The 26,970-nt window shown below is 44.5% G+C and overlaps 1 protein-coding gene across 2 annotated transcripts in view; it reads right to left on the bottom strand.

The window, feature by feature from the left end:
* Positions 1-26,970, bottom strand: part of CFAP20DC (CFAP20 domain containing) — a 459,179-nt gene that overhangs the window by 237,660 nt on the left and 194,549 nt on the right. For both annotated transcript variants that reach the window (XM_073569809.1, XM_073569810.1), the window contains exon 8: positions 9,832-9,993. In XM_073569809.1, the coding sequence (XP_073425910.1) occupies positions 9,832-9,993 (162 nt within the window). The remainder of the gene's footprint in view (positions 1-9,831; positions 9,994-26,970) is intronic.

Genomic DNA, 26,970 nt, shown 5'->3' with positions numbered 1-26,970 from the left:
CTGGTTTTGATGCAAACTCAGTGGAGCAATACATGCTGTCATTAGCGACTTGAACTCTTCTATTAAATAACAAGACCTGACTCTGTTCAATTAGAGGAAGGAATATGAAATGCGGCAAATCTTACCTGATCAAGAAGCAGCCGCAACGACGTGGGGATTGGAAATCAGCGCATTGGTAACATTAATATGCACTTTATCGAAATGATTTACTACAAATTGGAAGCTCTAGTGTGGGCTGAGCCTGGAAAACCTGAGCTCGGAAGTTTAATAGGATTGTTTTAGGATTTTTAGGTTCTTTCTCATGTATAAGAATTATATTAAAAAACATACATCCATAATGGGATACCAGGGCTGACCTTAGGATCAGTGCCGCAGGTTGTATAACGGTATTATTTTTCTTACACAGTGCTGTTATCTTGCAACCAGAGCTGATGTTTGGTCACTTTATGGTATTGTTCGTATGGTATAGTTTGACCATTATATGGGAGTATTACCTCGAACATCGTGTGGCATTACTATTTAAACATTATAATATGTATTACTTTTGCAGTATATGATGATAGTGACAATGTATAGTACTGCTATCTAGATGTTTTCATGGAAATATTTGGCCGCTATATAGTAAGTGTTACTGACCTATCCCTAGCTCCACACCAGGCTTTTCATCTTCATCACCGGCCAACATCATGTGTCACGACACAGCTGTCAGGTGACCCGGGACCAGGGGATCCTTCCCTGTCCTTAACACAAGGGTGCGCCCTAGCTCGCTCTGCTCCCTGGGATACGTCAGATAGCGAAGATGCCAGGGCCTCCGCCCTTGCTTTTCTCCTGAGTTAGCCCTCCATCTATTCTCTTCCCCCACCCAGGGAAGGGGGGCGCTACTGTGCACCGTAGTACACCAACCCGACAAACAAGGAAACACAGATAAGGGTTAACAGAAGACTCCAGGCATACAATATATTCACTCACATATAACAGAGGAATGCACCGGGGTATAGAGGAAGGGGAATAAACCAAAATAGAGAAGGATAGGGAATTACCACCCATACAAACCAAGCAACAGACACTAATAAATCCTCCAACTCTCCTCATATGAACTCCTCTTCCTCCGTTAGCAATGCATTAGCCATGCAGCACATGCTAACTCTGACAAAGATTAGTAACAGAGCCCAGATCATAAAGAGGAAAGGAGTGGCTAACCGAGCTCAGCTGTGAGCACAGGGATTTCCAACATGGCCGATTAACCCCTGTTCTGCCAGAAGGAATAAACACATCTAAAATGAAGAAGTTCTTATTCTCAGTCCCGGAGTAGGAGCAGTCAGACGCTGCGGCCTTCTGGCTCCACACTGTTGCGGTAACCCCATGACATCATGTTTGTTGGTCAACTCTCTCTGTTCCTGGGTTTGTTAGGTTATCATGGTCACCCAATGAGCATTTTTAAGGTTACACTCTCATGTCTTACAATCTGGATCAGTTGGCAGCACGCTGACTGAGTATTCAGGTACTTGGAATGGTTGCTGTTACTAGCATACTATTGGATTCTGCAACACTACTGGAGCCATCTGATCTTCTCGACTCTGAGATAACATTGGTATCTGGTACATTAATTTAACTACTTGATCTACTCAACTCTATTATGCTGCTGGACACTACTGTTACATTACTGTAAAGTCACTTGTCCTACTCAACTTTGCTTTGCAGCTGGACTCTGCTGCATCAGTGAGTCACTGGAAACTCTCTACTCTGCTACATTGCTGGGCGCTGCTACATTGGAGTGTGTCACTTTTCTACATAATTGAGCTGTGCTATTTCACTACTGTGAGTCTCCTAATCTACTCAGCTATGCTACTTTGCTGAGCTCTGCTACATCTTCGAGTCTTATATACTGTGCAATTACTCAAACTCTTCTTCAACTACCCTGTGGTCTGTCTCTTAAATCCACAGTAGGTTAATTTTACGCCGAAGATTTAGCAGTGTATTTCATCCCTTACAATGCAAACCTATACTTTAAAAATCCGCACCAAAGTCACCAATGCAGGAACCCTATCTCTTAATCTGGCAATTTATGCAGTGATACAAAAATTAATCTATTCAAGAATCTAGGAAAACTATCTGACAACTCTTACTGTGACATAAAACAGTGGTACTAGTTATTAATTGTTGCCCATGTTTTCTAGAAACAAATAGAACTAATACAAAATATAGATATGAACAAAACAAAAAAAAAAGAGAAAAGAAAAAGCTAGAGAAAATTTCCATCCACATGATAAAAAATGAACCTGAATATTGGCTTTAATTAAGATCATTAAGAAACATAAGGAAACCTCAGAGACGTTCGTGAGAGCGAATAAAATTAAAAATTCTTCAATTTCTGAGACAGCTTGTAAGCACCGCTGTCTACGCTGACATATAAGTCATGACAAGGGGGGAGGGAAGAGACCGGAGAGGTAATCATTGTGCCAACCATATATTGTACAAGTAATAAATAAAAAGAAGCGATTGCCTTGTGCTCCTTCGCGTGTGCTACAATGGAGAAATCTAGGTGACAGGTGCGCTGGAAGCGGAGAGCGTTCTCGCCGAGTGACTCTTAGCAGCTTGTATTTATATCATGTCATGTGATAGTTCTGTAGTCCGAGCACATATATTCAATCACGGTGACAACAGCCGGCACAGCGAGTCTATCCTGACAGGCAATATACTTCATCTCCGGTACCCACACCCTGTCTGTAAAATCGCTCCTTTATCACAATGCAGACTGCCAGCAAAAGTCGTTTTTCTGATATATGGCGGTTGCCAACTCAATGTTTTGCCGCTAGAAAGCAAGTGACAAACCCTGAGAGTTAAAAGTAGATTTTGTTTTATGCTGAGTTTTCTATTAAACTTACAGCATGTGCAATCCATGGTCAAAAAAAGAATCAGTCCGAACACTCCTGGTCCCCGAAAAGGCTACCGGACCACTGAACGGCCTGATATTCAAGGATGAATGGCGTCTATATTATTAGTGTTTCTTCTAGTGAGTGGAATGATGATTGATGAACATTAGTGATGATTGAACGTGCTCGGATAATGTCTTATCCAGGAATGCTCAGGTATTATCCGAGTATCTGGTGGTGCTCGTAAATTATGTTTGAGTCCCTGCAGCTGCATGACTTGCGGCTTTTAGACAGTCAACATATGAACATATGAATATTGAATAACTTTTTATTGAGACTCTCTTAGCTTTCCTTACTAAACAGGTGATGAGACCACTGACTCTGACTTTTACCTGTGCACCATACGTGCCAACTTTTTGAAATGGTCATCTGGAAGGCTTCTTAGTGGCAACAACCACAGCCTTTTGAAGCCATAACCTTTCCATGGCTCTTACCAACCCCCTTTGAAAGTACACTTGGAAAACATGGCTCCTTCTTATAATGGAGCATCCCAGAGTCAGGCACTGGAACCATCCAAAAGTGCTTGTTTCTGGAACGTTTTTGAAGGAGTTGTGTGGCACCTGGGAGATTTACCAACTCCTACAGGAAGTTATCGGCTTTTTTCTAGGATCTTTCCAGATGTTATAAAAGAGTTGGCAAGCATTCAGATGCACTTCTTATATCTATGGCCCAGATAGAAGGTATTCAGGGGAAGAGTCTTGAGATCATTTGCATATTCCCAGTGCCTTCTGGGATAAGTGAAGAGTCTCCGCGAGCTCAACGATCACTGGGTTTTGGCCGTTGCAGCTGAAAAGAGGAAATCGGAAAACCAGGGGAAGAGTCTTGAGGAGATCATTTGCATATTCCCAGTGCCTTCTGGGATAAGTGAAGAGTCTCCGCGAGCTCAACGATCACTGGGTTTTGGCAGTTGCAGCGGAAAAGAGGAAATCGAAAAACCGCGCGCCAAATTGTGGCTCATCTTTCGTCGTTTTTAAGAAATCTCAAGATGGAAGAGGCCAGGAGCCGTTTGGTGAGCTGCATTTCTTGCTACATGTTCACAGATTTACCAGTGGAAAAGCCAAACTTCACATGCCACAAATGCAAGCTTGTGTCCCTGTTGGAGGAAAAGTTGCAAAATCTCGAAGAGAGGTTAGCTACATTGAAGATCATTAAGGAAGGTGAAGAGTTCTTGGACAGAGCAGAATTATCTCTTCATGTTACAGAAAGAGAAGAAATTCGAAGTGCACCTGAAGAAACAGAGGAATGGAGACATGTGACCCAGAGAAGCAGGAGGATCAGGAGGCAGTCAGCACCCATACTGCTCAGAAACCAGTACCAGGCTCTCACGCAGGAAAACGATGAAGAAATACATCAGGATAAGACTTTGCCCACAAACAGCAACCTTGTACGCCCTCAGAGTCCTCCTGGATGGAGAAAGAAAAATGTTGTGAAGAAGAAACGGAGAGTGGTGGTCATGGGGGATTCCCTGTTGAGAGGAACAGAGGCCGCTATCTGCAGACCGGATATAACTTCAAGAGAAATGTGCTGTCTTCCAGGTGCAAATATTAAAGATGTGTCTGACAGGATATCAGGACTCTTCAGACCTACAGATGACTACCCATTCTTGCTACTACATGTGGGGACAAATGACACCGCAAGAAATGACCTGGAAACCATCTGCAGAGACTTTGAAGACTTAGGCAAGAAAGTGAAAGACCTGGGAGCGCAGGTGGTCTTCTCTTCCATCCTCCCAGTGGATGGCCATGGAACAAGGAGGTGGAATAAGATTCTGCAGGTGAACAACTGGCTACGTCGATGGTGCCGTCAGCAACGATTTGGATTTCTGGATCACGGAGTGAACTACTTATACGATGGACTACTTGCTAGAGATGGGGTGCACCTTACGAAGACTGGAAAGCATGTATTTGGAAGTCGCCTTGCTACACTTGTAAGAAGAGCTTTAAACTAGAGCAACATGGGAAGGGAAGCAAAAGACCAGAAAAAGCCATACACCTGACAAATGCTATTGAGAACTCTGCTATTAGAATTGGAAAGGAAGAAAAAAGACGAAAGAATCTAATTAATAAAAATATTGGAGAAAGAGAAACCAATCACAAACTAAAATGTTTCTATACTAATGCACAAAGCATGGGCAACAAACAAGGAGAATTGGAACTACTAACACAGGAAAAGAAATATGATGTCATTGGAATCACTGAAACTTGGTGGGACAATACACATGATTGGAATACAAGACTAGAAGGATACAACTTATTTGCAAGAAACAGACTTGATAAACGAGGAGGGGGTGTCGCATTGTATGTTAGAAACGCGTATATCTGCACAGATATTGAAGCTTCAGAGACTGGGAGTTCTGTGGAAACTGTTTGGGTAAGAATACAAGGACAGAACAATGGAAAGGACACCATTGTAGGCATTTACTACAGGCCGCCTGTGCAAGCTGCAGGTATGGATGAACTCTTTATGCATCAAATGGCCAAGTTCTCCAAAAAATATGACATAGTTGTCATGGGAGATTTCAACTATCCAGACATTTGCTGGGAATCTCTCTCAGGCAAAACTAACAGGTCAAGGAAATTCTTATCCTCTCTTGCTGACAACTTTATCTTCCAAAAGGTAAGAGAGAAAACAAGGGGAACTGCTACCTTGGATCTAATCCTTATAAACAGGGAGCAAATGGTTGAGGAGGTAAAAGTGGCTGGGACCCTAGGAGGTAGCGACCATGCTATTTTAGAATTTTGGATAACTAGAGGCGGAAGACCTGTGAAGACTCAGACGTCAAGGTTAGATTTCAGAAAGGCAGATTTTAAGGGATTCAGAAAGAGAATTGGAGGGATCCAATGGCTGGATATCCTTAAAGATAAAAATGTCCAGGAAGGATGGGAAATCTTGAAAAATGAAATTCTCAAAGCACAGTTGTTAACAATTCCGAAAAGAGGGAAGAATAGGAAGCATTTAAGGAAACCAGGATGGATGAACACAGAACTTAAGCACATGCTAAAAAGGAAGAAAAAAATGTTTATAAAATGGAAAGAGGGAGGCATATCTAAAGAAGAATATAATGCTGTCTGCAGAACCTGCAGGGCACAAATCAGATTAGCTAAAGCTGAAAATGAATTGAGGCTTGCAAGAGATGTCAAAAGAAATAATAAAGGATTTTGGGGATATGTCAAAAGTAAAAGAAAAGTCAAAGATGCTATAGGATTTTTACAGGATGAAAATGATGAAATGGTAAGACAGGATGTTGAGAAGGCTGAACTTTTAAGTTCCTATTTTGCATCTGTTTTCTCTCAGAAAGGAAATGTAACATCAACTGTTATTCACTGTCCTATTAAGGGAATAGAAGAATCCAGGATATCTATAAACAGAAAGATAGTGAGGAAACACTTAGCTAAACTAAATGAATTCAAGTCTCCAGGTCCAGATGAATTACACCTCAGAGTACTGAAGGAGATAGCAGAAGATATTTTTGAACCCCTCTTCATAATCTTTGAAAATTCTTGGAGAACAGGAGAAGTGCCAGAAGACTGGAGAAGAGCAAATGTTGTTCCTATCTTCAAAAAGGGGAAGAAGGTGGACCCAGGCAACTATAGGCCGGTGAGTCTGACTTCTATACCAGGAAAGATCTTTGAACAAATTATTAAACAACATGTATGTCAATACCTGGATAAGAATGAAGTGATTAAACAGAGTCAGCATGGGTTTGTAACTAATAAGTCATGTCAGACTAACTTAATTTCCTTCTATGATGGTATCACTGATTGGGTGGATCAAGGAAATGCTGTAGATATAGTATATCTTGACTTCAGCAAAGCATTTGACAAAGTCTCTCATGCAATCCTTATTGAAAAAATGACTAAGTATGGAATGGACAAGGCAACTGTTAGGTGGATTCATAACTGGCTTAGTGATCGGACCCAAGAGTGGTCGTAAATGGCTGCACATCCAGTTGGAAGAATGTCTCAAGTGGGGTACCACAGGGCTCTGTCCTGAGCCCTGTATTGTTCAACATCTTTATCAACGATTTAGATGAAGGAATTGAGGGTAAACTGATTAAATTTGCTGATGACACAAAGCTAGGAGGGATAGCTAATACTAGAGAAGAGAGAGAGAGGATTCAAAAAGATTTAAATAAACTGGAGAAGTGGGCAGCAACTAACAGAATGGTTTTTAACAGGGAGAAATGCAAAGTACTACATCTGGGCAATAAAAATGAAAAAAGCAAATATAGAATGGGAGGAATAGGGCTAAGTGACAGCACATGTGAAAAAGACTTGGGTATGCTAATAGATCACAGACTGAATATGAGTCAACAGTGTGATGCAGCAGCAAAAAAGGCAAATGCAATTCTAGGATGTATTAACAGAAGCATACAGTCTAGATCACGTGAAGTCATTATTTCCCTCTACTCCTCTTTGGTCAGACCTCATCTTGAATATTGTGTCCAGTTTTGGGCACCACATTTTAAAAAAGACATCAACAAACTGGAGCAAGTTCAGAAAAGAGCGACCAGAATGGTGACCGGTCTGCAAACCCTGTCTTATGAGGAAAGGTTGCAGGATTTGGGAATGTTTAGTTTGCAAAAGAGAAGACTGAGAGGAGACTTAATAGCTGTCTACAAATATCTAAAGGGCTGTCACATTGTAGAAGGATCAACTTTATTCTCATTTGCACAAGGAAAGACTAGAAGCAATGGGATGAAACTGAATGGGAGGAGACACAGATTAGATATTAGAAAAAACTTTTTGACAGTTAGAGTGATCAATGAGTGGAACAGGCTGCCACGAGAAGTGGTGAGTTTTCCTTCAATGGAAGTCTTCAAACAGAGGCTGGACAGACATCTGACTGGGATGATTTAGCGAATCCTGCTTTGAGCAGGGGGTTGGACCAGATGGCCCAGGAGGTCCCTTCCAACTCTACGATTCTATGATTCTATGATTCAGTTTTTGGGGCATTTACCCATTGTCTTGACTCTGCAATGCATGTCATCAGGAAAGACAAGTATGTAAGGGAATTAAGCTGGCCATACACATTACACTTATGTCAGCCAAAACAAATGATGTTGATGGATTCTGCCAACAGTTTAATGCCTAACGAAGGCAGACGCCGAAACGCGCGTCGGGGTTAGGCTCATCCTGGGGATCATATGCATGGACATAAGGTAAAACTTGCGGACACCTTATAACTATTACTATTTTTGCCTACAGCACACATATTTATGGTTTGGGCATATTATTTTTATAAGTACTGTCATTCCTGTCTTATATCTTGATTTGTGGGCATTTATACTAAGTCCACCGCCATTGTATATTTCTATGGCGCACATATATGTATATATATCTTTTAAGGAATTTAATTATATGCTATACATGATGCTATTTGAAGTAGCTGCAATCTATATTTTGGTGTTCTTTGTATATATCTAGGCATTTGCACTTTATCTGTATTCCCTTGTTCCGTGACTTTGAATTGATCAGAATATTGTTCTGCATTTGCATTCTATTTATTTCTACATGCACTTATATGGGAATATTTATACTTAATAGATCAATCATTAATTTATAGATGTATATAATATTTATTGTTAATATATAGCCATTTTTTAGCCCCATATTTATTCTGTGCATTGTATCATTGTTATTGATCCCCAGCATAGCCCCTACTTTTGCTATTTTGTTCCCACCCCTTTCCGTATCTACTTTGACTTTTCTAAATAAACTATTTAACTTATTGTGGACATTTCTTCGGTTGTTTTCGTCGTTTGATATACAACAGTTTAATGCGCATGGTGGTGCTGGCCAAATGATGGTCGGGAGTAATATTCTATTTCGGACTGCCGATTGCATTGTTCAGTTGGTGGCTTTCTCATAGATAACACAGTATTGATCGGCTAAATGAGCGCTCCTGCGTTTGGGAGAGTTGGCTGAGATAGCTGTGGGCTAAACAATCATTCGGCTGACAGCCATCCAATGTGTATGACCAGCCTTAGCATACATGAGTTAAAGGGCTACTCCTAGAATCATGTGTCATCCCCTATACATTCAAAACCGGAAATAGCCAAGAGCACAATTTGGCTTTTTCTGGAAGTCCCATATATGAATAAAGCGGAGGTTGAGCTTGCGCTACTCCAGACAAGAACCTACAGAGCTCAGTTCTCAAGATCCAAAGCTTTACACTTAGGATAACTGAGGTTCCCAGAGGTCAGCCCCCCAACAATCAATAGATTATCCCCAATTCTATGGATATCCGTGAAATATGGCTTACGGCAAGGGATTACAGCTACCAGCTGAGGTTCAATCACATTTCCTTCTCCCATAAGAAATGTAAAAATCACGGAAGTAAATTGTCTGGCACAATTGTATTATGTAGTATTTATAACATTGGTGTCTGCTGTCTTTCTATGTAGCAGAATGGTCTTTGTGACCCCTAAGGCAACAGATCATGGGTGTGACTACCATCTCCGCAGCCCCTTATAGCAATGAGGGTACCTGTCTCCATATGCATGATGTTTTTAAACCCCACTTCTGATTCACCCAACAGCACAAAATCCATTAAATCAGGAATTCCCACCTTGAGTGTATATTTGCATAATCTCGCCTCCTCTAAGACATTCCCATGAAAAAAAATGATGGCTGGAAGATATGCAAAATAACTAAACTAGTGAAAAAGAGTGATATAAAAGATGCTAGGATCTACATCAATAAAAAAGCATTAATTAATCAGCTTCTATCAATCTTCATTCATTAATATACAGAGAAAATATAATTCTTTTAAAATGCATGAAAAATGTATCGTTTAAAAACATAAAAAAGCCTCACGGACAAATATCAGTTTTAGGAATAAATGTTCATTCAAAAAGTCTAAATTTCATCCTTCAGTCCAGATACATGTAACATACCTGTCTCTGTTGATAACGCTAGTCTCCCATCTTCGCGAACCTCAGGGTTACGTAATTTTGTAAGGTCTAGGACCTGTGTGACCTGTTCCACATCAGTGGTAATTTGGCAGCTTCTAGGAACTGTATCAGTCGGCTCACAGTCTGATGAAGATTCATACATGTCTGGAAAACAAATCGCCAAAGCTTCATCTGTAGAGTTCAGTTTTCATATATTCAGATGTCGAATTTTATATCTACTATTAAAAGGCCAGACAGGTTATAAGTGCCCATTGGGCAAGCCAAAGGCTAGCAGGTGCCTACACTGTCATCCTGACACCCTCCCACTTCTTCCCTAATCTGGATGAGTAAATCAACCCCAAAAGTGAACCATTTGAGATTATTAAGTGACCACAGCCAGTGCACTTCTCTGGCTTGGGACCACCCATGGAGTATTTGAGATCTAGTCAAGCCCAATGGAATATTTAGTGGGAACAAGGATGTGGTGTGAACCCTGTCATAGGTTCGCACTGGTTATGACAATTATACCCTGTAGTTTGTAGTTCAGGTACTTTTGAAAGGTACAAGTCATTGGTATTACATGACTTTATCTGGACACACAATCTCCAGTCTAGTTCATACCAAAGTTATTGGATGTTGCTGAGATCCGGGCTCAGTGCAGCTGGTCATGTTCTTCCACACCAAATTCCCCCAACTTTTCTTTATGAACTTTGTTTTGTGTACTGTATTGTGCACAGTCATGGGGAACAGAAAAGGACCTTCCCCAAACTGTTCACACAAAGCTGGAAGCTATAACTGTCCAAAATGTTTTGTGGAGAAGCATTAAGACTTAATTATATTTGCACTAGGTGGTTGAGTTCAACCTCTAGAAAAAGAAGTCCAAATTTGACAGCTGGCACGTTGCAGTCAGGTGGGTAAGATTCTCCTGGCATTTAACAAATCCAAACTTGTTCATCAAATGTACAGAAGTGTGAAGCATCACTCAACAGAACATGTTTCCACTGCTCCAAAGTCCAGTGGTGGCTCTTTTACACCACCCCATCCAACGCTCAGCATTCTACTTGGTGATGTAAGGCTGCATGCAGCTGCTTGGTCATGAAACATTCAACGGGGTGCAGTGTTTGTCAGATGCTATACACTGGGGGAGAGGGGCCGGATCTAATACACCGGGGGAGAAGGGCCAGATGTCATACACCAGGGGGCGAGGGGCTGGATCTTATACACCGGGAGAGAGGGGCCGAATGTTATACACTGGGAGAGAGGGGCCGGATGTTATACACCGGGAGAGAGGGGCCAGATGTTATACACTGGGAGAGAGGGGCCGGATGTTATACACCGGGAGAGAGGGGCCGGATGTTATACACCGGGGATGAGGGGCCGGATCTAATGCACTAGGGAAGAGAGGACGGATGTTATACAGGGGGGGCGAGGGGTAAGATGATATACATTGGGGAAGAGGGGAACATTGTTATACACTGGGAGAGAGGGGCAGGATGTTATACACTGGCGGGCGAGGGGTCGGATATTATACAATGGTGGCAATGGGACTGAATTAAATGACAAACCTAAATTCATTGATTAGGCGAGATGTTCCAATACATTTGTTCATATACTGTGTATTGTAATTACATATCTATGAGAAATTATATAAAACACCAATACAACAACCTTCGAGAGCTATCATGCAAATCACCGACATTCACATTGTGACAATACAGAGAATAACATTAAAGGGGTTGTCTGAGCTTTTCACATAATTTCAGTACATATCTGGGCTGCAGAATGGTGACAATAAGTAATTTACCTTCTGTCACCAATTTGCAGGGTTTTCTAGATATCACTCTCTTGCTTCTGAGCAGAACGTCCAAGGGGGGGTGTGTTCTGGCATTGAAATGAGAACTGGTCGTTTCCTCCTACTCTACTAAAAACCTGCCCTCTATAGCAACAACCCCACCCTCCATAGCAACAGGCCCTCCCCGTCCACATGAAGAAGCCCTCCTCACACAGTAACAAATCCTCCCCCTCTAGCAGCCTCAGTGCAGAGAGCAGACCACCCAGCTGCTCCTCCCCCAGACACACGCTGAACAGTAATCTATGGAAAGTGAAACTAGTGAGGAGGGAAAATCGTCCAGTATTCTGGGCCACTCCATGATTACAATACCTAAGTCACTCATTATCAGTGATTCCTTCCCTCAGTGTCCCAGGCTGCTGGCAGTGATGGGGCTTGGGCTTGCAGTGATGGGGCTCGGCTGCTGGCAGCAGTGAGAACAGACTGTGTGAATGAGACAGCTCTGTGTCACTGATGTCTTCACACAGCAGCAGATTTGGTGCAGTGTATGTGTGAGCATGTCTATTTGGTATACAGCCTGCAGCAGCCATCTATTCTGTATACAGCCTGCAGCAGCCATCTATTCTGTATACAGCCAGCAGCAGCCATCTATTGTGTATATAGCCTGCAGCAGCCATCTATAGTGTATACAGCCTGCAACAATCTATATTGTGTGTGTATGTGTAATATATATATATATATTATGCTGGAATGGAGGCAGAGCCGGAGTGGAGGATGGGCGGCATCGCCAGGGGATCCGAATATGTTGTCAGTAAGGGACCCTGAAATTTCGAGTGTCAGCCCTGCAGGGATGAGAGCATAGACGGAAGAAGATATCAAGGTAGAGAGAGCACAGAGGGGAGAAGACAGCACAGGGGAAGAGCACACAGGGGGAGACAGCACAAAGGAGAGAGCACATGAGGGGAGAAGACAGCACAGGAAGAAGAAAGAGCGGACAGGGTGAAAGACAGCTACACAGAGCTCACCCCATCGTGACATCACTGCCCTCCTGATGCAATAGCATAGGGCCCATATCTAGTATATATATTATACACATATATCTACTATAGACTTGCATTAGGTGCTATATATAGTTTTCATTACACAATATACAATTATCTACAAGGAGTATGGCATGGAACATGTAATGGCCCTATCTATTACCATTGTGGATGTGATGTAGATTGTGCTGCTTTCACAAATACAGGATAACTGCTGTGTTCTTTCCAATGCTGGAATGATGATAAAGATTTCCAGCAAGCAGATGATCCTAGGATAGGAAACCTGGTGGAGTGTGCGGTGCTGGAGTTGTTCTGGAGATCTTGTGGTCCACGTGGAGCTGTAGGGCTACAGGATTCGGCAGAGCTGGGAGTAGTGTGGAGACTGCGACCAGCTGGGACTGGTGTCTTTCTGTCCTAGTGGAGCTCCATGCCTGGTTTCAGCTGGGAGAGAGTGAAGCTGCTGGCTGCCTGCCAACTTTCCTACAACTTGTACCCATTTCCAGCATGCAGATGATCCTGGGATAGGAAAGCTGGTGGAGTGTGCGGTGCTGGAGATGTTCTGGAGATCTTGTGGTCCAGGTGGAGCTGAAGGGGTGAGCTGGGCAGGTTTGGACTGACTGTTGGCGTGTCCCCTGATGTCTCTGTCTTGTTGCACCCATGCCCTCCCCCCCAGCAGTGCTGAGAGCACCCTTTATGGAAAGTTGTACATTTAACTCTGCTAAGCTGTGACTGTTCAGTCTTTATAGCTACAAGCTGAGTGTAATCATGGCCACTGCACTCTGTAAACCTACTCTTATGATTTCAAGGGACGATTTATTATTCTGGAATCATCCGCAATTTCTCATGGACTCCCCTTCTTGGAGCATGATTGCTAATTCAACAATTGAGTACAGAAAATCCATTACTTCTGTGAAACCTGTGGAGGTGTACTGCAAGAGAAGTAGGAGAGGAGGCGTCCTGGCACGCCTTCGGAGGAGAGGGTTCGGAACAGCTCTTCCTTCACTCCACTTGGCTAATGTCCGTTCCTTATCTAACAAAATGGAGGATCTGAGCTTACTTTGTAACATGAGATCTGATATGGCCAATTCAGCTGCTCTTTGTTTTACTGAGACCTGGTTGAATGAGACCATCCCTGATTGTAGTCTGGATCTACCTGGTTTTGTTATCTACAGAGCTGACCGTGATTGTGTAGCTTCAGGTAAACAAAGGGGGGGGTGGGGTATGTCTCTACATCAACACTAGCTGGTGCTGTGATGTTAACATACTGGGAAAAGGTTGCTCTCCAGATCTAGAGTACCTTGCACTCAATTGTAGACCATTTTACTCTCCAAGAGAGTTTTCATCTATGGTTCTGGTTGCAGTATATATTCCCCCTCAAGCATCTGTTAAAGCTGCTATTGGTGAATTAGCTTGCAAAATATCAGAATGGGAGAAAGGATCTCCAGAAGCATTTGTGATCATAATGGGGGACTTTAACAAAGGAAAACTCAACTGGATCTCCCCGAATTTACTCAACATATAAACTGCTTCACGAGAGAGAACAATACGCTTGATCACTGCTATACAGTCATAAAAGGGGCCTACAGGGCAGTGAGGAGAGCAGCAGTGGCTTTTCACATCATTGTCTAATTCATTTAATTCCAGCCTACAGGCAAAGGTTGAAAACATCCAAACCTACAGTTTATACAAAGAAGACATGGTCTGAGGAGGCAAAATTGCGACTACAAGCATGCTTTGAATGCACGGACTGGGAGGTATTCCAGGAAACATGCTCGGGTCTGGATGAATGGGTTGATGCAGTGTCATCATATATCCGTTTTTGTGAAGACTAGAGTTGAGCGACTTTTGGTTTTTAAGGGTCGAGTTTCGTTTCGTCGAGCAAGATCGGCCGATTATAGGGAAAAGTCGGGGTCGTCCCGAAACACGAAACCCAATGTAAGTCAATGGGGAATAAAAGTCAGCAGTGAGAGGAGGACAGGAAACACACCTACAGTGCCCATTTGAATGCCAAAAGCATCAATTCTTCTTACTTAAGCTTGTCAACCTTAATTAACTTCATAATACAAGTTACGCACTGAAAAATGGGGGTTATTTGGCTAAAGTTGTGGGGGGGTAGGGCTGGCTCCAGGTTTTCATGTGCCCTGGGCGAAAGAGCGCCCCTTTAACACATACCACAACTCATCATGCTCCGATACGGCAGAGAAATAGCGGTATAGTACAATGAAAAATACTTCACTTTTTACATCTCATGACGAGGCCCATCTATTTCTCCATACAGAATCATTGGTCCCATATAATGTTTGAAACAGTATATGATGAGCTCCACATAATGCTACAGTATATGTTGGTCCCCATGGATGAAGCTCCACTGTCTTATGGGCCCAAATAATGCTCCAAACATAATGGGCCCCATTTCTAATGCTCTAGTGTATAATGGGCCCTGTAAATGCTGCTCCAGTGTCTGATGTCCACCTTTGGAATGTTCCAGTGTATGGTGGGCCCCATCTATCATTCTCCAGAGTGTAGTGCTCCCCAAAAATTGCTGTCCCAACATTGAAAACAATCAAATAAGTCTCCTCGCTAGGGAATCCCTGTACTAGTCTGGACTCCTCGTCGTCCCCATCTTCCATCTCACTGCACAGTATTTCAACCTTGCAAGTGCTGTGATCCTGAGCAAGCAGGGGGGGCCCACTCATTGGCGACGGCACTGGCACAGGGCCCCTGATAGTACGGTGGTGTGTCTGATGGCGGGTGGGCCGAACCTGCACTTTCATCTGCAGCTTTCTCTTTGTCACCGTGTAAGGTGGAACTGTATATGGGAAGGGTAACCTGAGTTTCATCAGGGTCAGATTCAGGCCGTGTAGCGTGCGAGGGGAATGTAGTGGTCTGGGTCAATGTACCAGCAGATTCATCGAGCAGTGGCTGGGCATCAGTGCACTTGTGTCGCCCCCAGGAGTACGGTCGCCACAGTGGCATTACCTTCCTCCTAGGGAGTGTGATGTCATGCTTGGGAGCAACGAAGGATCTCTCTAGCAGGTTAACTGATTGGGCGGCGTTATTCCCACGAGTCATAACCCTCCAAACAGCGTTCATGAAGGCAAAGTGTTTGTTTTACGTGGGCAATATGGTTGCAAAGCTGAACCTTAAAGGAATGTCCAGAAGGGCACCACCAGGAGTGGAGCCTACGGTTAAATTCGACTCCACCTGGGAAACCTCAACCATGCCAGCTACAGAAAAGATGCACACATTGCAAGCTTAATTCCGTTAACGAACGAGACTCCGTCATGCCCCGCGGTCCGAGTCCGGCTTACTAGAGGGACACGTGAGGCTCTGGCACATGAGATTGGCCAATAACTGGTGTGTCATGCCCTTACATGTCCGTGGCTGCATGTGCGCTACACTGAAAAGGCCAGCGTTTGTCGCTTACAGGTGCAGATAACCCGCTGAACAACGTTAGTGATGGGGATCACTGATTACAATTATTACCCGCGAACGATGATTTCCCAGTAAGTGCAGGTCAACCGCAGTTCCGGAATTAGGCCTAACCGTCATTCCTGAAAAAATGAAAAACTTACGTGTGCAAACCACAGGTGCTGTAGCTTGCTTAACAGCTCGCCAGCCGTTCTCACGCCCAGTATGGATTACACGTGATTGCACAAAGGTGAGAAAGGGTACCGTATCCCCGGATAACATATATGGATAGCGTACACATTCAAAATATATGTCTATACATCAGGAGGCAGGCTCAGACGGTGTTAGGCCCAGTATGGATTGCACGTGATTGCACAAAGGTGAGAAAGGGTACCGTATCCCCGGATAACATGTATGGATAGCGTACACATTCAAAATATATGTCTATACAGCATGAGGCAGGCTCAGACGTTGTTAGGCCCAGTATGGATTGCACGTCATTGCACAAAGGTTAGAAAGGGTACCGTATCCCCGGATAACATGTATGGATAGCGTACACATTCAAAATATATGTCTATACATCAGGAGGCAGGCTCAGACGGTGTTAGGCCCAGTATGGATTGCACGTGATTGCACAAAGGTGAGAAAGGGTACCGTATCCCCGGATAACATGTATGGATAGCGTACACATTCAAAATATATGTCTATACATCAGGAGGCAGGCTCAGACGGTGTCAGGCACAGTATGGATTTGACGGCCCAGACTACACAGCGGAGGAGCAGGGAGAGGTAAAGATTGCAAATGCTGGGGCCCTGCCCAAGCAAGGGGGGCCCACTCGTGGGCGTCGGTACTGGCACTGGGCCCCTCATAGTACGGCGGTGAGTCTGACGGCGGGTGTGCACCACCACCGTCAGAGGTGGTGACCCTGGCCATGGGGGGGGGGAGGCAGCACAGTTAGGGAGTTTTAGAAAGTGGCATATGTAGATGTTGGACATTCAGCTGATGCAAAAGGCAAAATAGGTCAAGTCCCAGGAAGAGGTGGACCAAAGCAAGCCATTTTTCTGTCACCCTATGTGTCATCAGGGGAAGGTGGGACAAAATCCTTGGAAACCCATGCATGGTTCATTTTAATGAAGGTTACATCATCCACATTTTGGGTTGACAGACGGGTCCTTTTTTCTGTCAGGATTGATCCAGCTGCCCTGAAGACTCTTTCCGATAGCACACTTGCAGCTGGGCAAGCGAGCTCCTGTAAGGCATATTGTGCCAATTCAGGCCAGGTGTCCAGTTTAGCGGCCCAATAGTCAAAGGGGAATGACCTGTGTGGGAGAATATCGATATGGGAGGAAAAGTAGTTTGTAACCATAGTTGACAACTACTGTCTCCTGTCACTTTCCATCGATGCAGTATTACCAGTTGTGTGAGCGGTACTTGAAAAATCAGTCCACAACAATGTCATGAAACCCCTGTCTCCAACGCCACTTCTGCAGTGTGCACCATGAACACCTCTGCCAAGCTGCCCCCGGCCCGTACGGCTCGTGTGAGAACCATCACCGCTGCTGTGTGCTGGGAATGCCTCAAGCAACCGATTTACCAGAGTTGCTTGTTTATTAGCCAATATTAGGTCAAGGTTCTCCTGTGGTATGATGTTTTGTAATTTGCCTTTATAGCGTGGATCCAGGATGCTGGCCAACCAGTAGTCGTCATCGTTCATCATTTTGGCAATGCGGGGGTCTCTTTTTAGGATCTGCAAGGCATAATCTGACATGTGGGCCAATGTTCCCGGTGTCAATGATGCACTGCGAGTGCTGGTTGGAGGAGCACTTTCTGGCAAATCCACATCCCTCCAGTCACGCACAAACCCTGTACCAGACCTTGCCACGCCAACATTTTCACTTGCCCCATGAGATGCATCCTCCTCCCCTAAGTAATCATCCCCATCATCATCCTCCTCCTCCTCTTCTTCCTCCACCTCGTCCAGGAGAGGTCCCTGAGCAGACAATGGCTGAATGTCATCAAGGATTCCCTCCTTGTCAACATTGGCAAGGTGCATCAAAGTTTGCATGAGCAGACGCATAAGTGGGATGCTCATGCTTAGGATGGCGTCGTCTGCGCTTACCTGCCGTGTGCATTCCTAAAAACACTGAAAGACTTTACAGAGGTCTTTCAGCTTCGACCACTGCACACCTGTCAACTCCATGTCTGCTCTCAAAGTGCCTGGCCGTGTATCCTCCCACAAATGCATTATGGCCTGCCTCTGCTCGCACAGCCGCTCCACCATGTGCAGGGTGGAGTTCCACCTTGTTGCAATGTCGATAATGAGGCGGTGGTTGGGAAGGTGGAGCAATCGCTGCAGCTTCTGCATACGAACGAAGTGTACAGGCGACCGGCGGATGTGCGCGCACAGTCTTCGCACCTTCTGGAGCAGGGCTGTTAACTCCGGATAATTGGCTATATAAAGGGCTATGGCTGCCACAAAATTACGGCCGTTATCACTAACTACCTTGCCTGCCTCAAGATGTACACTGCCCAGCCATGACTCAGTTTGTCGCTTCAAGTACTCGGCCAGCACCTCGGCGGTGTGTCTGTCGCCCAAACACATCATCTGCAACACAGCCTGCTGACGCTTTCCACTAGCTGCTTGACACCTCGTGTGCAACAGTGGCAGCTGCAGATGGAGTGCTCGTAAGACTGCGCTCTGTGGACGAGCTTTCGCTTCTGGAGGAGGAGGAGGAGGAGGAGGGTCGAATGCCTACAGCCAACTGTTTCCTATACCGTGGGCTAGGCAGCACTGTCCCACTACCGCTGTCCCCTGTGGACCCTGCATCCACCACATTAACCCAGTGCGCAGTGATGGACACGTAACGGCCCTGGCCATGCCGACTGGACCATGCATCAGTTGTGAGGTGCACCTTTCCACTCACTGACTGCTTGAGTGCATGGACAATGCGGTCTTTTACATGATGGTGGAGGGCTGGGATGGCTTTGCGAGAGAAGAAGTGGTGACTGGGTAGGTCATAGCGTGGTACTGCATAGGCCATGAGTTCACGGAAAACTGCGCTTTCCACCAACCGATAGGGCATCATCTCAAACGAGATTAGTTTGGCAATGTGGGCGTTCAAACCCAGTGTACGCGGATGAGAGACTGAGTACTTTCTTGACCTACTCATAGTGTCTGGGAGGGTGAGCTGGACTTGAGAGCTGCATATGGTGGAAGTAGCGGTGGACAGGGCGGACTGAGAGAGGGTTGATGATGGTGATGGAGTTGTTCTTTCTGATGGCCTAGATTCAGTATTTTGTTGATATAACAGTGGGATTCCCTGACTGCTGTGGCCTTGCAACGACACCTCAACATTTGCTGCTGTGCTAACTGGTGGGCTTACAGTGGGGGAAACAATGTAGCAATGCTGACTACCTTCTTTGTGCTCAGTTGCACATGTGGCACTTGAGGTTTGGTGTTGTGTCCACGCTTGCAAGTGCATGGTGGTTAAATGTCTAAGCATGCAACTGGTATTCAAATTTTTCAGATTTTTCCCTCGGCTAAAGGACTTTGCGCACTTCTTACAGATAACCTTGGCCTGATCATGAGGATTTTGTTCAAAAAAGTGCCACACTGCACTCTTCCTACTTTGGCAGACATTTTGCGGCCTAGCACGCTGTGATCTTTTGACCCTCTGGACAAGCTGTCCAACAACTCTTTTGATTTTTGGAACCTGTCTTTGGAGTGCTCCGGGCCTGCCAGATAACAGCTGTTGCGATGTCGATGTCTGCTGTGGATGCTCCTCATCTGAGCTATTGGAAGCAGCACCCTCTTCCCCCAATGGATGCCAATCTGGGTCAACAACTGGGTCATCCATCACCTCCTCTTCAATGTCATGTGCACCTTCCTCTGTGTCACCGTGTATGGTGGTATAGTGTGCGGGAAGGGGCACCTGAGTCTCATCAGGGTCAGAATCTGGCTCTGTACACTGCGAGGACAATGTAGTGCTCTGAGTGAATGTACCAGCAGAATCATCTATCAGCGGCTGTGCATCAGTGCACTCCATGTCAGATTCATCTTGGCCTGGGTAATTCACCATTTCACTTGATAATCCAGGCATGGTATGTGAAAACAGCTCCATTGAGTAATCAGTAGTATGGCCTGCATCATCCTTCAATCTTGGTTGGGGTGAAGGACACAAGGAAAGGTGTGGTTCATGAACATGAGCCTCCAATGACGACTCAGTGCTTTTACTTTTTACAACTTCAGAAGAGGAGGCGATAGAGCTGGAGGCTGAGTCAGCAATGTAAGACAAAACTTTTTCCTGATGCTCTGGCTTTAAAAGCGGTTTGCCAACTCCTAGAAAACTAAGCCTTCGAAGCCTTATGGAGCCAGACGATGACGCAGGCTCAACACCTCCTGCATTCGGTCCTATTTTGCTCTTGCCACTACCATCAGATCCACCACCAACACCATCATTACCAGCTGCCAACCCCCGCCCAATTCCACGGCCTCTTCCACCAGCCTTCCTCATTTTTTGTTGAAATGTAGACAAAATCCAACAAACTATATAGTAATGTAAAACAAGGTACAAGGTGTCTATAGGACAGGGGAGATTTTGAATTTCTGCACACACTTGTGGACACTGGACACTTATGGATTGTGTGAGGCCCACTGAATATCACAGTGGGCTGTGTCATAGGCTCGATGGCACAGGTGTGAAAAAAGTGACTACAGGATAAGGGAGATTTTGAATTTGTGCACACACTAGTGGACACTGGACACTTTTGGATTGTGTGAGGCCCACTGAATATCAGAGCGCTATGTCACAGGCTCGATGGCACAGGTGTGAAAAAAGTGACTACAGGATCACAGAGATTTTGAATTTCTGCACACACTTGTGGACACTGGACACTTATGGATTGTGTGAGGTCCACTGAATATCACAGCGCTATGTCACAGGCTCGATGGCACAGGTGTGAAAAAAGTGACTACAGGATAAGGGAGATTTTGAATTTCTGCACACACTAGTGGACACTGGACACTTTTGGATTGTGTGAGGCCCACTGAATATCAGAGCGCTATGTCACAGGCTCGATGGCACAGGTGTGAAAAAAGTGACTACAGGATCACAGAGATTTTGAATTTCTGCACACACTTGTGGACACTGGACACTTTTGGATTGTGTGAGGCCCACTGAATATCACAGCGCTATGTCACAGGCTCGATGGCACAGGTGTGAAAAAAGTGACTACAGGATCACAGAGATTTTGAATTTCTGCACACACTTGTGGACACTGGACACTTATGGATTGTGTGAGGTCCACTGAATATCACAGCGCTATGTCACAGGCTCGATGGCACAGGTGTGAAAAAAGTGACTACAGGATAAGGGAGATTTTGAATTTCTGCACACACTAGTGGACACTGGACACTTTTGGATTGTGTGAGGCCCACTGAATATCAGAGCGCTATGTCACAGGCTCGATGGCACAGGTGTGAAAAAAGTGACTACAGGATCACAGAGATTTTGAATTTCTGCACACACTTGTGGGCACTGGACACTTTTGGATTGTGTGAGGCCCACTGAATATCACAGCGCTATGTCACAGGCTCGATGGCACAGGTGTGAAAAAAGTGACTACAGGATAAGGGAGATTTTGAATTTCTGCACACTCTAGTGGACACTGGACACTTTTGGATTGTGTGAGGCCCACTGAATATCAGAGCGCTATGTCACAGGCAGAAATTGGCTAGTGTATCACAAACTACAAGGTGTATGTAGAATTGGGCAGAATAGGAATCTCCCTAGAGTGTAGGTCTGTAAGAACGGAACAAGTCCTCCACTTATCCTTCCACAGTGACATACAGATAGCTTCACTGTGGCCGTGATAACAGCTGTTACACGGTACTGAGAGGAGCGTGCACGTACACGGCTGTCCGGTGTACGTAAAATTGTCAAGCTCCGTGTTTTTTAAGTATACGGACTGACACATGCTGTCTCTCTATAGTTTTGAATGTGATCAAACAGCAAATATATTTAACTGTTTGAAAGCTAGACAAAACTAGTAGGTGCAGGTCTGTAAGAACGGAACATGTCCTCGACTTATTCTCACAGAGTGACACACAGATAGCTTCACTGTGGCCGTGATAACAGCCGTTACACGGTACTGAGAGGAGCGTGCACGTACACGGCTGTCCGGTGTACGTAAAATTGTCAAGCTCCGTGTTTTTTAAGTATACGGACTGACACACGCTGTCTCTCTATAGTTTTGAATGTGATCAAACAGCAAATATATTTAACTGTTTGAAAGCTAGACAAAACTAGTAGGTGCAGGTCTGTAAGAACGGAACATGTCCTCGACTTATTCTCACAGAGTGACACACAGATAGCTTCACTGTGGCTGTGATAACAGCCGTTACACGGTACTGTGTGAGGAGCGTACACCGCTGTATGGTGTGAAAAAATGCACGCTCAGTACCTCAGCAGGACAAAAAAAAAATTGGGATTGCTTTTAAAAAAGCAGTTTGCAGAGCAGTGGGTAAACATCAATGCAGCTGTCAGGAAGCCTTAGAAGGCAGCCTAACAACCAACACCGCTGATCCACCACAATATAGCCTCCCCTTGCAATGCACACACAGTGACTGGTGTGTTGTACAGGCAAAATCGCTAGCAGCAGAAGCAGTTTTTTTTTCTTCTTCCCTGCCTAACGCTCTCCCTACAGAATCAGCAACCTCTCCCTATGCTAAGATCGGCAGAAGTAAGATGGCGGTCGGCGTGCATTCCCTTTTATAACCCCTGTGACGCCCACCAAAGCAAGCCAATCACTTGCATGCCCTTCTGAAAGATGGTGGTGACCCCTGCCTATGTCATCACGTTGCCCACAGTGTCCGTGGATCCTGATTGGCTGAAAAAGAGCGCAAAACAAACTTTTGAAACGCGACTTTGGCGCGTAAGTCGCCGACCTCGTGGCCGACCTCATCCTAGGGTCGGGTTTCGTTTCATGAAACCCGACATTGCCAAAAGTCGGCGACTTTTGAAATTTTTCGACCCGTTTCGCTCAACTCTAGTGAAGACACGTTTATTCCATCCAAATCTGTCCACTTTCGGGGAAACAACAAGCCGTGGTTTACAAATAAAGTCAGGTTGATCCGTAAGAGAAAAGAGGAGGCTTATAAAGCAGGCGATATTACTGAATTCAAGAAACTTAGGAACTCGCTATCTAAAGAGATCAAGTTAGCCAAACACGAGTATGCAAAGATTCTGGAGGAAAGGTTCTCATCAAAAGATACTAGATCTGCATGGAGAGGATTAAGAGAGGTCACCAACTATAAAAGCCACCCCACTATAGTGAACCCCAGCAGAAGTCTGGCAGCAGAGTTAAATGAATTCTACTGCAGATTTGAGGCAAGCTCTACACACAGTGGCTATTCATCTCTAAGCTCCTCAGTCTGTTCGTATAAAGATCATTCATTGTGCAACACCCAAGTAGTGATCTCCGAGGCAGAGGTGATACGCATCCTGAAGGGACTTAAGGTCAAAAAGGCACCTGGCCCTGATGGTGTATCTCCAATGTGTCTGAAAGTATGTGCTACCCAGCTTGCCCCTATACTGACAAATATATACAATGTGTCACTGAAAGAGTGCGTTGTACCTCAGTGTTGGAAAAATTCCACAATTATCCCTGTCCCCAAGAAAGTGGGATCCTCTGAGTTGAACGACTATAGACCAGTAGCACTCACATCTGTAGCTATGAAAGTCTTCGAAAGAATTATGATGTCCCACCTGATAAAATTCACGCAGAAGCTATGGGACCCGCTTCAGTTTGCCTATAAGGAGAATCGTTCGGCAAACGACACTGTCAATCTGGCACTGAAGTACATTTTGGATCATACAGATGAACTGCACTCATATGTCCGGATTCTTTTCATGGACTTTAGATCAGCGTTCAATACCATTGATCCGAATTTACTTCATAAGAAAATGGTAGCTCTTGGAGTCCCTCTCAAATTATGCTTGTGGATTTATAACTTCCTGACAGCCAGGATACAGAGTGTAAAAGTTGGACCATTCACTTCGGACACCTTGGTCACAAACATCGGGGCACCTCAGGGGTGTGTTTTGTCCCCGTTACTGTTTTCTCTCTATACGAATGATTGCATCTCTTCAGCAGACTCAGTAAAAATCTTGAAATTTGCCGATGATATGACACTGATTGGTCTCATCAGGGGAAATGCTGAAGACTTGTATCGGAGTGAGGTGGAAAGAATATGTGACAGGTGTAAAGCCAATAATCTTGTACTCAACACTAAAAAAACTGCTGAGATGGTTGTGGATTTTAGGAAAGATCAACATGAGATACTTCCAATCTACATCCATGACGAAGTGGTTCTTAGGGTCACAGAGACCAAATTCCTTGGTGTTATCATCTCTCATGATCTTAAATGGGGGAAAAACGTGGATGCTGTTAAAAGAAAAGCACAACAGAGGATGTTCTTCCTGCGTCAGCTGAAAAGATATGGTTTGTCTAAGAATCTGCTGATCTTATTCTTTAATGCTGTCATCAGATCTGTGATTTGTTCCTCTCTGATAGTCTGGTATGGGGGAGCCACTGCGCATGACAAACTCCGCTTACAAAGGACTTTCAGAACAGCAGAGAGAACTATAGGTTCCCCCCTGCCTAAAATCCAGGATCTTTATGATAAGAGTATTCGATCCCACGCATTGAAAATTTCATCCGATCCCTCTCACCCGGGACACTCCTCATTCCAACTACTCCCTTCAGGACGTTGCTTCAGAGTCCCCAAATGCAGCACCAACCGCCATATGAACAGCTTCTATCCACTCTCTGTTCAACAATTAAATCGTCATGTGTAGACTATATACTGTATCTGTCTTGTTAGATGTTACTTGTTGTATCTGTTGTTATATATTATGTTGCCTCTTTGCCACAAAGAATTCCTTGTATATATGTAATATGTGCTTGGCGATAATAAATTTGATTTGATTTGATTGATTTGAGTTTGAAGATGAGTGCTGGTGCAGTTTACTGACAGCCAATGAGTGGGCAGTGGGTGGTGCTGGTCACTGGAGCTTGGTGGAGCTTCACACATACACTGCACCAAACCTGCTACTGTGTGAAGACATCAGTGACACAGAGCTGTCTCATTCACACAGCAGAGGCTTTGTCACAGAACAGATTACATCAGTGACTGCCATCCCCTGTGCAGATTAGAAGCTGCAGACCCCCCTCACTGGCCATCACACAGTCTGTTCTCACTGCTGCCAGCAGCCTGGGACAGTGAGGGAAGGAATCACTGATAATGAGTGAGTTATGTATTGTAATCATGGAGTAGCCCAGAATACTGGACGATTTTCCCTCCTCACTAGAGTTTCACTTTCCATAGATCACTGTTCAGCGTGTGTCTGGGGGAGGAGCAGCTGGGTGGTTCTGCTCTCTGCACTGAGGCTGCTAGAGGAGGAGGATTTGTTACTGTGTGAGGAGGGCTTGTTCATGTGGACGCGGAGGGCCTGTTGCTATAGAGGGTGGGGTTGTTGCTATAGAGGGCAGGTTTTTAGTAGAGTAGGAGGAAACGACCAGTTCTCATTTCAATGCCAGAACACCCCCCCTTGGACGTTCTGATCAGAAGCAAGAGAGTGATATCTAGAAAACCTTGCAAACTGGTGACAAAAGGTAAATTACTTATTGTCACCATTCTGCAGCCCAGATATGCACTGAGATTATGTGAAAAGCCTGGACAACCCCTTTAAGGCTGGAGTCACACACAACGTATAAAAATACAATCCGTTTTACAAGGACGAGAATCGCAGAAATGTTCCCTGAACAGTGATCCGTATGTTATCCGTTTGCAATGCGAGGATGCGATTTTCTCGCATCGAAGCATCATCCGTGTGACATCCGTATGGCATCCGTACGGCGACATTTTCTCAACGGCTTGCAAAATGGACATATAATGGATCCATGGCCTCAAATATTCGTGAAAACTTATATACAGGCTATATACAGTATATATGTATGTCAGTGAGACACACATATATATATATACAGTATATATATATATATATATATACATATACATATATATAGATATATTTCATACAGAAGTAGATATCAGAATAGCCGATAATTCAATTGTCGGCTTCTGTAAAATCATTACAGAACCCGACAGGAAATGAGACATAGTTTACATACAGTAAACCATTGCATATACGTTAGATTTATATATGTCCCGCATTAATAATGCTAGTAGTGTGTGTGTGTGTGTGTGTGTAAAATTTTGGAGCTGTAGGTGTTAAATTAAAGGATTAATCCACGGAAAAAACTTGTGAGATCTCCCGCACAATTTTCTTCGCCAGAGAGGGCAAGCCTGTGACTGAGGGCAGAAATTAATAGCCTAGAGAGGGACCATTTTTTTTGGGCCGCCCTGGCTAAAAAAAATCTGCCCCCAGCCACCCCAGAAAAGGTTCATCTTTAAGATGCGCCAATTCTTGCACTTACCCTCTGTCTTCCCATTGCCCTGTAGTGGGTGGCATATGGGATAATAAGGGGTTAATGTCACCTTGCTATTGTAAGGTGACATTAAGCCTGGTTAATAATGGAGAGATGTCAATAAGACACCTATCCATTATTAATCCACTAGTCTGAAAGGGTTAAAAAGCACACACAGACATTAAGAATAAAGACTTTTAATGAAATAAATTAACACATCTTTTCCATCTTTATTTAACTCCCAATCCAATTGAAGCCATCATTCTCCTGTAAAAATGCCAAAATAAAAAAGCAACAATATCCCATACCTGTCCGCCCTACAGTAATGTCCCACGCTGCAATCCATCTCAAGGGGTTAAATAGTTTACAACCGGGAGCGGTGCTAATGCGACCAGCTCGGCTGTAAACCA

This window comes from Dendrobates tinctorius, unplaced genomic scaffold, assembly GCF_039654945.1.
Source record: "Dendrobates tinctorius isolate UK_male_01 unplaced genomic scaffold, ASM3965494v1 ptg000027l, whole genome shotgun sequence".
Taxonomy (NCBI): domain Eukaryota; kingdom Metazoa; phylum Chordata; class Amphibia; order Anura; family Dendrobatidae; genus Dendrobates; species Dendrobates tinctorius.
Note: the sequence above shows the minus strand (reverse complement) of the source record. Positions and strands in the feature narration are given on the sequence as shown.